The following is a 13,247-nucleotide window of genomic DNA, read 5'->3' as shown; positions in this document are numbered from 1 at the left end:
GGAAGGTCAGAAGTTTGGGAGAAGAACTTCAGAATAAGAGAAAATGGGAAATATGTTGGTTTTAATATTTTCTTTAAAGGTCCAGTATGTAGGGTTTAGCGGGATAACTTGGGAAAAGATGGAATATTAATATATATATAATAAGTATGTTTTCTTTAGTGTATAATCACCTGAAATTAGAATTGTTGTGTTCTCACTACCTTAGAATAAGCTGTGTATATCTAGAAGCAGGTCATCGTCCATGGAGTCTGCCATGCTGCACCGCCATGTTTCTCCAGGGACATCTGTGTTTTTCCGTCAGGCACCTTAGTTAACATTCCCGCTGCGACAAGCAGTGTTGGAAATACGCTGATTTGTTGATGTGAAACGGCTTTATTCCCCATTTTTAATGGCTTTAATCTCTGAGTTCATCCATTTTAGAGAGGAAGAGGACTCTGCAGAAAATTCAGCTCCTGGTTAAAAACTGGATCCCAAGGTGAGCACATATTAGCAGTGCTAGGCTAGCAGTCCGTCTCCAATATTCCTAAAGGCATTGGAGAAACACTGATTTGTAGCATGACACTTCTTTATTCAGTGTTATTATTGGCTTTAATCTTTCAGTTCATCCATTTTAGAGAGGAAGAGACCTCTGCAAATAATTTGGCTCCCGGTTAAAAACTCCTGAAGGTCTGGATCTCAAGGTGAGCAGGTGCTAGGCTAGCGGCCTGTCTCCAATAGGCCAAAAGGCGTCGGAGAACCACTGATTTGTAACATGAAACTTCATTATTCAGTGGTTTTGCCGGTTTTAATCAGCTAGTCTGTTTGTTATGGAGAGGAGACCTCTGCAGATAATTCAGCTCCTGGTTTAAAACTCCTAAATGTCTTAAGTTATCAGAGAAAACAGGTGAGCACAGCTTAGCAGGTGCTAGGCTAACAGCCCGTCTTTAATATGCCAAAAGGTGTTGCAGAAATTTGTAGAATGACACTTCTTTATTCAGGGTTTTTGCCAGTTTTAATCACCTGGTCTGTTTGTTTTGGAGAGGAGGAGACCTCTGTGGATAATTCGGCTCCAGTTAAAATCCTCCTGAACAATGAACACTGAAGAAATTCTAACTGGAAGAAGTTTCAGCTGTTTGCAATCTGCGATCCTCCCTGTTAGATGCAACTTAATCCTACACACTGTTCCTTTAACAGACGCCCAAATGAGTAACTGTCAAGATGCTCGGCAATGCACATCTTGTTTAAATATATCGCACATAGCAGCCCCTCTGGGTCAAGCTTACAAATGTTTATGGTATTGCTTTGCAGCACACACAACAGTATCCATGCCAAATGAATGTTGAGTAATGCTCGACAGCTAATAACAAAACCTTGAACCTTGTCATCTGTCATTCAGCGCTGCAAAGGCCTGGCCCACTGAAACTATTTCTCTTTCTCACAGCAGAGGAGTCACAGTAGTGCCAATATTATTACAGTACAGTACAGTACAGTATGCAAGACCTTCCTCAGTTTAGGTTTATATAAGAGCGCGTTTAGTGTGCACACAATATGTACTCTAAAGAAGGTGTGCAGGCGGGGTTTCACGTACAACTTTCTTTTCTGCGATTGTGCAGCAGTGATATTACATTCCTCCTGGCATGAAATCATATTGGGGACACGAAGTAGCATAATCAATCCACGCTGGCAGAGAATGCGTGATAATTATAAACAAAAACTGTGTCATTCCCCATGAGGACAGCAGCTGCAGCGGTGACAAGCGATGCTGAACATGAATATGGATCATAGGACTAAAGATCTGGTAACTGACGCAACCGCAGTTTTGCTCAAGCTGGTTCAAAAGCACGGTGGTGACGTGGACAAAAAGAAAACATGAATATAGATTGCGTTAGATAAAGCAGAGCCTCCTAAAGCTGTCGTTGTCACACCGGGAAAATAAAGTGGGAGCAAATATTGAAGTTATCAAAGTCATTATGTGCACAGGAGCAGCCAGGGCATGCTGAGGTTTCATTACTCACCTCCAAAATATACAGATAAATCAGAGCCAGTACACTGCACATGCTCAAATAAAAACATGCTGATTATATAATAAATCTTTACATGATTACACACCTACTGTAGTGCTGTGCTGAAACCATAACCAGGCTATCAGAAATAGACCAGAAGGCTTTCATCTGATGACTACATTTCACACAATACTGTACCAACAGGCTTGCTGAAATTCTGCAATAGCACTTTTTTTCTCCTCCCTCCTCGGGCCTTCTCGTCTCCTCGACCCCCTGAGGTAGCCTGACACACTTTTCATGAATTAGCCTAGACAAGACGGACGGCTATTAGAGCTGCCACAGCAGATTTGGCTGAATCCAAAAGGTCAGAATTAGCATTGAAAGAAGCAAAGAAGAAAGTCCTGAAATTATTCCCCAGATCAATTTTTTACTTTTTAATATTTCACAGCTGCGCAGTATCATTTCTTACGCGTCCACAATGCTGGTATTTATCCTAATAAAGGCGGATTTAATATGGCGTTTATAGCTGCTTTCTTTCATATGCAGCCTGTAAACTGCAGGTCTTTGCTCAGCAGTTGTGTATGTTTCTATATGTGCAAACATTCATGTGTGTGTTTGGGCCTATAAGTAAGACGCCCTTGAGGCTTTGGTCCACTTGGCAGACTGATGGAAATTACTTAGCTCTGCTGTTTTGAAACAAATCACAAACAAGTCTCCTAGCAGCAATTCAAGCGCAAATAAAAGCCTGCTTCAAACCTAGTAAACCTTCATGTGAATAACATTAGAAATCTGGTTGCCTTAGTAAAAGAAAAAAAAAAGTAGAACTCCCTTAAGCTCTGAAAATAAACCTTTAGCTTAAATGTGGCTCACAGAGGAATGGCATTATTGAGCCAAGTGAATGAGCTAACAGCAGCCACAGGATGTTAGCGTTACTATTCATAACTTATTTTCCAATGCCTAAAACCGTTTTCCCTTCTGGTCTCACCTCTGCTGCTCTCTTAAAATGCAATTACCTACTGGCAAATTTACAGGAAAAGAAAAACAATGACTTTTGACCAGAGGAGCCGTTACTGTGAATGTCAAATTGATGCTGCACAAGAGCCCGCTGAGCTCCAGTGTGCTACCCAAACAGAGGAAATATAAAGAGAGATGAATCACATTACTCCATTGTTTTAGCCCAGCTCGGGGTTAATAAAATGTGTGGATTCATGAGCGGTGGGGAAAGCACGTTGAATGGCAAATAGACATGTTCCAGCACTTCGAAATTCCTCACTGGAACCACAGAATGCTTTTCATAGGTGTGACTGGTGACAGTGTTTGGACGGCGGTCACTTGTGTGCGTAAACAGAGAGACCCCTCCGGAGACAAACTGAGACTAAATGAAAAACATTTTGGAAAACAAATGATGGTCACTTGTACTGTTTTAAATTCAAGTCTTGATTAATTTAGCTAAAAGAGAATTGATGAAAAGCATGTTCAGGTTGTTTTAATTCATTTGGGTGGTGACAGGTCAAAGAGGACAAACAGAAGAACAAAAACAGAGCAGTGACGAGTGAAATGAGACCGCAGCACACAAAGTAATGATCTCCACACATTACAGATTACAGCCAAAATGAAAATGTAGCATAGCCAGTAAACAACAACATGTTTTGAACTTGTCAAACAACGACACTTGGTCAGTGGCCCTCAGCATCAGACACCAATGAACCTAGGCGCCCTTTAGCTGCGGTGTGAGAAGCTCCCACTAACCATAAAGTATAAAGAGCAATATGGTCCACAAAGGGCGGGTGGGAGGGGAGATGGATGGTTAAACATACTCAAACTTTCACCCAGGAGACTGCTGTTTGTTTCCTGTGTAAAACTTTATGACACTAACAAACGTACTTATTTTAAGCCAAATCATAGTGTTTTTTTTAGGGCTGTCAAAAAGGTGCATTAATTTCGATTAATTAATGTGGTGTTAAGAAAATCAATGCTGCATAATAGTGGTCTGTAGTGCCCTCTGACCTTGTGCGTCATTGAAGGCCACGGTTTCTTTGTTACATGATGGAGGCAGATGAGATGTCACTGCTTGGCCCCGTGAATGGAACACTGACATTTAAAAAAAACGCCCAGATGGAACTGTTGATAAGAGTACCGTCCTTCATACCATCAGAAAACTTCAAGCCTGAAATATCACCTCAAAGCAAAGCATTTAGCAGCAAACCTGGAGGTCCGAGCTAACGCAGCCTCTGATGGTAGCGCTAGCAGCCAGCCACGTCAAGCCACACTCGACCAGGCGTTCAGACGCAAACTGAGTACGTCTACCTGTGACCGACTAACTCCCTGACAAAATTTACCTGCATTCTTAGTCTATTTTGAGGAGACTGTAAATTAACCTGCCGTCCCCGAGCCTCCAAAGCAGACGCTAAAGGGGCACCTAGAGCATCAGAGCCACTGACCAAGCATCATTGTTGGACGAGTTGGGAGTGAGAGTGTGTTGCAAACAAATACAGGAATGTCAGTTTCTGTTTAACAATCTTTTGTCTGTGTTACATTTGTTTCATTCAAAGCCAAGTGACAGATATTATGTAGTAACCATGCATCTCATCTTAAGGATTCATTGTTCATTTACTGTATGAAATTAGATCATCATTACACAGTGGAAACCGCTCCGTTATCACGGCTGTCCAGGTGAAATTGATCACTGTAAGTGGATTTCCTTTATTTTCCATGCAGATTACCATCTAATGGACCTTTTCATATGTATAACATGAATATAAAGTAATGAAACAGACTTTTATTGGCTGTTTCAAAATACAGTGCAGCCATTTCAAGCAGTCATTGCGTGACTGGGCTTTATCAGTCTGCATGGTGCATGCGACTTCAACCACAGGTGTTTTCCCCATGCGTGCCTGTCGTGTGCCTCCATCACTAGCAGCCATGACTATTTCTCTCTGTTTGAGCTGAAGAAACACCAAGTTTTGCTGCTGCATCTTGTTTTTGGCAGTTTGTCATAATGTTCAAGGAGACTCCATTTTTTTTATTGAGGTGAAATGACTTTCTTTTTTTCCGTCATGATTTCAATGTGCACGCAGCACCAGCCTCGGGTTGCCAGCTGGAGGCAGACGGGATACCACGAGGCAAAGTATCGTAGCAGTAGAGTTAAAAAAAAAAAAGAATTATTGTAGTTTCAAATTTTTTTTCCATGTTGCCAGTTGGTAAAAAAAAACCCAAAGCAGACTACTTGACTGCTATGAGCAGATTATTTATCAGCCTTTGTAGAGAAGTGTTTCTATCCGAAGCAGTTTATCACATCACCACTATACCAATTTAGCACTGAACTCATAGAACACTGACTTACAAGGGACAGATTAAAGGTGCTTTCACACCTGCCCTGTTTGGTTCGGTTCAATCGAACCCAAGTTCATTTGCCCCCTCAGTGCAGTTCGTTTGGGCAGGTGTGAACACAGCAATCACACTCAGGTGTGCACCAAAACAACTAGACCCAGACCTTCTTGAAGAGGTGGTCTCAGTCCGGTTACAAACGAACTCTGGTGCAGTTCATTTGTGATGACAAGGTGTCTCGAACTTGATTTGCAGTCACGTGACACATTGTTTGGGTTAAACATGAGCATGTTACAGTCCTGGAGGATTATTATTGTGCACCTCCTCCTGTACTGCCTTAATATGCACATTCAGCACATCCAATGCATCAAAACATTGTTTTCTAGTTGGAGCCGCGCCTCGTTTTCAAACTGTATGGTTTGACTCAAATGAACAATGACAGCAATATAGTCCACGATGAGCAGCGCTAAAATCAACCTGCGTAGTTGTCCCTCCATTGTGACATTAGAAAGTGTCACATTTATCTTGCAAGTGTACTCTTCTTCAACGTTTGCTTTACTTCCTAGATTTTTACCACATGGAAATTCTGACCAATCAAGTGCAAGGCGTTTGATCTGGTCCACTTGTAAATGCTGCCGTGAGAACATGAACCAACTCTAGGCAATTATACAACTTTGGAACTAAAATGAGTCCCTGATTCAGACCAAGGCAAGACAACTCTAGGTCTGAAAGCACCCTAAGAAAAACAGATCAAAATCAATGCAGCAGAATCAGAGATATTGTCTTCTTCCTTTTCAACACCTGCTGCTTACATTATCCACAATGCAACTTAACTACAGGCAGTTTGGTCAGAGATTCAGGTGTGTTATTCTACTAACAGCTAGTGCTACTTGAGACAGCTTCCTCAGACCTGTAAACAGACTTTGATGAGCAAAATCAGCTCTCGTCCCCTTCAAAAACCCATCAGATTATCTGGCAAATGCTTCATCACAAAGCTGCAAACAGAGCTGTTTTTCTCAGCTCATGAGATGCTGTTGTTTTTGGAGACAAATGTTTTTTCACAGGACATCAACTGTATTTGGAATCTGACTGTTACAGTAGCTCCCTTTTCTTTGCTCTTTGATGGTCTTTATTTTGATAGCCAGCCATTACACAAATTAGAATTTTAAATGGACTCAAGTACATTTTCTGTGATTTCACACAATGGAGCTAAATTGCTTGGCCCCAAAAGAGCAAACATTGTTCATTTTCCACTAAAAGCAGACTTGAACAAATGGTCATGGTAACCAAAATGACATAATTGAAAGTTTGAGATGAACTGTACTGTGAGAATGAGTTTTAAGTGCATGCTTTCATCCAGAGCTGAGGACATGAGGAGTTTGATGTTTCACGGGCTGCATGTATGACACTCCAAATGCCATAAACTGCCCCTGTAATGGCTGTTTGCATCGCAGATGAGCTAATATGATAACTTATCTAAAGGCTACAATCAAACCGCCAGCTGCCAAACTCACCGAACTCGTCACAGATGCTCTCGTTCTGCAGCAGGGTGGGATGGTCGAAGGTGTCCCGGCAGTACAGGATTCTCGTGCTGCCGCCCAACGCAGCGATGCCGCCCAGCGCCAGCACCGTGTGGTCTATGAGCAGAGAGGACGGCTGCTCCCTGAGCCGCGCCAAAACTGAGCGGAAACGGCAATACTGGGGGTAACTGAGCACCAAAACCTTCCGGCCATCCTCTTCCTGGCCTAAAAAACACACAGAATACAGACACAACATTAGAAGCTCCGCAGAGATTACACGTAGTTAAATTCGGCATTCAAAGGGGAAATCTTTGCAGGGAAACGTTTTGTTTTCCAAGTGCTCCTGTAAGATTTGTAGAGAATGGCAGCGTTTAATTTTACATGACACATTCACTCCACTATTTCTCTTCAGATTTTATTACTTTATTCTCTCTCATAGATCATTCTTTGGCTACTATTATATTCTGGCACATCTGCTGCCAGGGTGCTGTGAATAAAAACCTTTTTTCCCCACACTATTGGCCTTAAATTGCAAGGTTGCCTGTAATGTTTGAGATCTTAGACTTTATTGTACTGTCACTGTTGGTGAGTACTACATAAATCTCAGGAAGGTAAATATGTGAAACTTTTCATGTACATATTGCTTTGAGAGATCATGCCAAAAATGTCTTTCATTTTCATGAATTTTCAATAATTCCTGGAAAGCAATACATCCATCTCTGCTATAATTTGCCCGGCACCAGGCAATGCCATTAATTCTGCACAGCGCTGTCTCGCCATACAGCACATATTCATCTCTCTTGCCGCCTAGTATCCCATCCTGATGTGAGTTTCAGGAAATGCATCACATTCAGGAAGCAACATGTCCTAAACTTGCTGTATCATTGTGACTTTAAATTGTTTTCATACAAGTTTTACACCCTTTCCTTGTAATGCATTTCAGCAAAGTGACAACACTCTCTCATGTCATCTGTACAAATAGTTCATGTTGCTGGGCTGCATGTTTCGAATAAATGATAAGCATCGCTGTCGGAGTGACAAGAGGAATGTCAACAGCAACTCAAGAGGCTTCTTATTTTGATTGACAGGTTTTCTTAATTAATAAGTAAGTTCAACAGAGATCTGTGGCCTCTGGTTTGACGGTAGTAATCTGGCAGAGTCAGTTAATAACAAAGCTCACCGTTTTACTCAGGTAGTAGTAAAACCTCACATCGGAGCCAAACTTCACAGGCACACAGGGTGTGTTGCTTCTGATGTGTGTGTGTGTGTGTAATTAATATTTCGCCGACAGCATGTCAGTTTGACTGATGCATTATCACCTGTGACAACTAACTGGCAAAGAAACCCGTGGACAGGAAGTAGTGACTGAGCTGACACAATAAACTGCCATAAAAGCGAGGAGGATGCGCTCATAAACAAATCAAACTGTTAATATTATACCACGTTAGAACAGTTTACAGCCACAGCAGTGTTGCAGTGTACTGACAAACTCATTATAACGATTATAACATGCTGATATTGAGCAGGATTGTTGTGTAACATGTTCACTAACTTGTTCCCAAGGCACAATAAAGGGCGAGCCAAAATCTCATGGCACACCTGTTTGTGCACAATATCCTCTATAAAGTGTGTTATCACTCTGATCACGACATAAATGTTTGATTTTATTTACCAGTATCAAATAACAATTGACAACCAACTGTTACTCATAAAATATTTATTGAAAAAATGATTCAAGAATGTATTTAAAGGCATAGTGCACCCAAAAATGAAAATTCAGCCATTATCTACTCACCCATATGCCAAGGGAGGCTCAAGTGAAGTTTTAGAGTCCTCACATCACTTGCAGAGATCCAAGGGGAGAGGAGGTAGCAACACAACTCCACCTAATGCAGGCTGACGGCGCCCCAGATTCAAACGTCCAAAAACACATAATTGAAACCACAAAATATCTCCATACTGCTCGTCCGTAGTGATCCAAGTGTCCTGAGGCTCCGACATAAAAAGTTGTTTGGAAAAACGTCATTTGAACTCTGCAAGCGTGCACACGTGAGCGCGGTGCACAGAGAGGCAGTTAGAGCTACAGGCTACAATGAGCCTAAAAACAGAGTTCAAATGACGTTTTTCCAAACAACTTTTTATGTCGGGGCTTCAGGACACTTGGATCACTACAGACGAGCAGTATGGAGATATTTTGTGGTTTCAATTATGTGTTTTTGGACGTTTGAATCTGGGGCGCCGTCAGCCTGCATTAGGTGGAGTTGTGTTGCTACCTCCTCTCCCCTTGGATCTCTGCAAGTGTTGTGAGGACTCTAAAACTTCACCTGAGCCTCCCTCAGCATATGGGTGAGTAGATAATGGCTGAATTTTAATTTTTTGGGTGCACTATCCCTTTAAAACTTTAAACAATTACATCAAAGCACCAATAACATCTATTTAAATGGTAATGTAAGATAAAGCGATGTGTCACACACGCAAACAGCGACAAATAAGTGCCCTATGAAGTTTTTTTTAAATCAAATTAAATTAAATGACCTTTTTTTAGGTAGAGTTTGCCTCTTTATTAGGGAATGCATGTGCATAAGTTTATAAGTTTATTTAAGTTTAAGTTTATTTAAGTTTATTTACTTTATTAATCCCCCTGAGGGGAAATTCAATGTTTTCACTCTTGCTTGTCAATTACACACAGGTCTGAAAGACACACACATGCACAAACAGGACCTATACATGCACGAAGTGGAGAGATCTCAGAGTGAGGGGGCTGCCCTTTGGTCAGGCGCCCCCGAGCGGTTGGGGGTTTCGGTGCCTTGCTCAAGGGCACCTCGGCAGTGCCCAGGAGGTGAACTGGCACCTCTTCAGCCTCCATATTTTGGTCCGGACGGGGACTCGAACAGGCGACCCTCCGGTTCCCAACCCAAGTCCCTATGGACTGAGCTACTGCCGCCCCAATAACATACTGATACAATCAATTAAAAATTAATTCAGAACTTTTTGTGCAGGCCCAGTTTAATACTGCTGCAGCACACCATTTTAGGACCACTGGTTTAGCCTATTAGTGTGCTAGCATTTGCTAAGTAGCAAACACAAAGTAAAGCTGTGGTACCAGCTGATGGGTGGCTCATTAGTTTTGCATGTATGTGGTCATAAACAAAAGTAGAATTAATTAATGACCAAGTAATGTTTCACTTACAAGGTATTTGCTTTGCTTTGCCTCATACATTAAACATATTAAGAGGAAATAAAAATAAAATTAAAGTACTGCAACAACATAAATACAATGAAAACGATACTTAAAAAATACTATAACATAACAAATATGTACACTATAGCTGTTTCAGAGTGAGAAAGTTGTACAGTTTTGTGCAGAGTTGCAAACATATGAATCAGGGGAAGTACACAGCATAGCGAATATGGGGCTGGAAAATGTGAAATGTACAGAGATAACCATGCACCAGCACATCCTACAGATGCTCCATCAGATGAGATCTAATCGAAAAATCTCAAATGAGAAATATCGCAAGTCACCACAGGAAAATGTTTCATCTATGGCGACGACAGAAATTAGAGAACAGGCTTCAACTTTTCTGTGAAGTCATTAAAATCTATACTTATACAGGACTTGCTCTGGAGTGTTTTTTATCTAAAAACAATATCTGTCCATGACATTTTCAAACACTGAGCCAGCACATGTGGCATTTTATTACATGTAGCTTCTTTATTTTGCTTCTCTAAACTCTCTTCTTACAGTATGAGGATGTTATGCAAATAACAGACAGAGTTGGCCGTTGAGGCTACAGGTGACTGATGCTGATTAAATTACAGTTCTCATGCAGTCCTTCTTAATTATAACAGAACGTTGTCTGCCACCCACACACAGTTACAAAAATAATCTATAACTAACTACATGCTTGATTATATATTTTTTATGCAACAGGAGACAGAAGCGGTTGAATAAAACACTTCACTTTAATGAGCCAGTTTGAAGGTGCAGAAGAGACATTTACCAATTTTTAAAGATGATATTAGACACAGCATTTCCTCTCTGCAGGAGCTCTATGTTCTCATTAGTTTTGTCTGCCTATGATGTTTAACACTCATTCTCGTACTTGCCATAAACACTGAAAGAAAATGAAGTGAACATGTGCAAGTATTGACATTATGCGTTATGACATGTAAAATCATGATACTCACATAACACTATATGCCTGCAGCTTATGAATATATTCATTATTGATTGGGTCGTAAAAGATCAGAAAATAATGAAGCATGTTCATTTTAATTTCTCAAATCTGAAGAACACACATTTTAATTTCTGATCGATCAAAAATGCAAAACCCAAAAGCATTCAGTTTAATATCATAGAAGACGAAGAAAACTTGCAATAAAAACTGTAGTTTCCATACTAGCTACTTCAAAATGAGCTACACATGTAGGTGTGTCCGATTTACTTACAAAGGCAGGCCAGCTCTCACCTAGGAAGCGAGATCATGTATTTTTCAGAGAGGTTAAGGAGTAGCTGTTGGGGTGGAATCAGAAAAACAATGCTAAACTTATAGGGAAATTTATTCCCTGTATTCAACTGCAGAAATCTTGGTTGCAAACCGAAACAAATGACTGTCATTAAAAGACAATCGTGGCCAATTAGGTGTGGCTCTGTGCCATTTTATATGGCAGCAAACATTATAAGAATACTATAAACATGCTGTTTGAAATTAACTACATAAACTACATGGCCTAATGTAGTTAAGCACTCCCAGACACTGCAAATACTAACCGTTGTGAAGGTGAAAGTACACAATTTTTGGCATGCTGTGCATATGTAAAAAATAGTTGCTGACTCATCATCTGTTGATCAACTAATCAGTTAATTGACTAATTGTTTGTTCTGTATGATAAATGAATATGAGGTGACCTTACATGACAAAATACAGTATGATGAAACAGTGTGTCTCTGGCCCAAAGCTCTCATGGGTGTGTTGTTTCTAATCTTGTACTATGGTGATTATATGATAATGAAGTGACACATGACCTCGGCAGAGGTCACACAACACACTGCAGCTCTGCACAACGACTGGGAAGTGGCTAAATCATGAACAAATTATGCATGTGCATTATTCCTTAAAGCGTAAAGTCAATGTCACATTTTGTAGACTGTTGTTTGGAAGCAGAGTGCTAATATTTTTCTAGCTTACAAAGCCGACTACACGGTTCAACAGTTGATGAAGCAGAGTCAGGCAGTTCGAAACACGATTTCTACATGAATTATTCACTGTCCTGTCTGCTTTTACAAAGCCCTTGGACATGACATTCATGGGAATTTCTGCTGGTAAGTTAATATTTCAGGGTTGGCTAACTAGCGAGTGATTCACCTTGTCTTCCTAAAGACAAAAACAGGCACGGTGTATTTATTAAAATGCATTTCCCCCACTCTTTGGTGTTATTCTATCAAGCTGGAGGCTGATAAATGTGCAGCAGAAACAGGGCAGGAAGGACACCATTCATAACATATTTACAGCAGCTGCATTCCCGACAATCAGCGTAATTAGTTCCACTGTACTCCAATATGACGACCACTTCAAAAGAAATTATTAAAACCATTCATCCAGCATTACACACACACACACACACGCACGCGCGCGCGCGCGCACACACACACACACACACACACACACACACACACACACAGCCTATATGTGGAGGAGGTAGGTGCCACAGAGCCCACAGATGTATAAATACACATATTCCTGCACACACATATCACACTGCAGACGCACACATTCATCAAAGATTGCGGCAGTTGTCGTACGCAATTACAGCTCAGAGGTAGAGCAAGCTTTGTTTCCAAATGTCAGGGATTTTATTGTAAGCGGTCACCGTCAGACCTGCTCTTTCTCCCGAGGACCCTCGCAGCATTTCACTTGATTAGATTCAATTTGGAGAGAGAGCCGCGGGGCATTAATAACTGTACAGAGGCGTTGTAAAGTATGCATGTCAGCGTGTGTGTGCGTTAGTGCGTGTGATGTATATTGAGTGTATGTACACTTTAAAAAATCCTTTTGTTCTCACAGCTCGACCTTTCAAAATAAAGGGCGTCCTTATCTGTATGGATGCTTTCTAATTGGTTGGGGCTGTAGCTGCGGCGCTGGGAGAGCTGGGAGATACTGAGAGGACATTATGCAATTTGTTTCTCTCTCTCAGGATCTCTTTTCTATTTTCTCTGACTGTCTGTCCGTCTGTCAGTCAGTGCTCTCCTGGTGGCAGCGCAGCGTGTTGATCAAACAGCTGTGGTGTGGCAGATTATTTTCAGAACACACTGTAAAGCTCCTGACCTCATAAACTACAATAGTGTCAGGGTCATAACTGCTCTGCGGGACGTTATAACCACTCAGTTGCTGCAGCGCTCAATAAATCCTAATGC

At 41.2% G+C, this 13,247-nt stretch overlaps 1 protein-coding gene across 1 annotated transcript in view; it reads right to left on the bottom strand.

Annotated features, from left to right (window-relative positions):
- arid5b (AT-rich interaction domain 5B) overlaps positions 1-13,247 on the bottom strand; it is a 104,552-nt gene that overhangs the window by 46,900 nt on the left and 44,405 nt on the right. The window contains exon 4 of the mRNA XM_033613151.2: positions 6,824-7,054. Within this exon, the coding sequence (XP_033469042.1) occupies positions 6,824-7,054 (231 nt within the window). The remainder of the gene's footprint in view (positions 1-6,823; positions 7,055-13,247) is intronic.

The sequence above is a fragment of the Epinephelus lanceolatus genome, chromosome 17 (assembly GCF_041903045.1).
Source record: "Epinephelus lanceolatus isolate andai-2023 chromosome 17, ASM4190304v1, whole genome shotgun sequence".
Lineage (NCBI taxonomy): Eukaryota > Metazoa > Chordata > Actinopteri > Perciformes > Serranidae > Epinephelus > Epinephelus lanceolatus.
The sequence above is the reverse complement of the archived record's forward strand: the minus strand, read 5'-3'. Positions and strand labels throughout refer to the sequence as shown.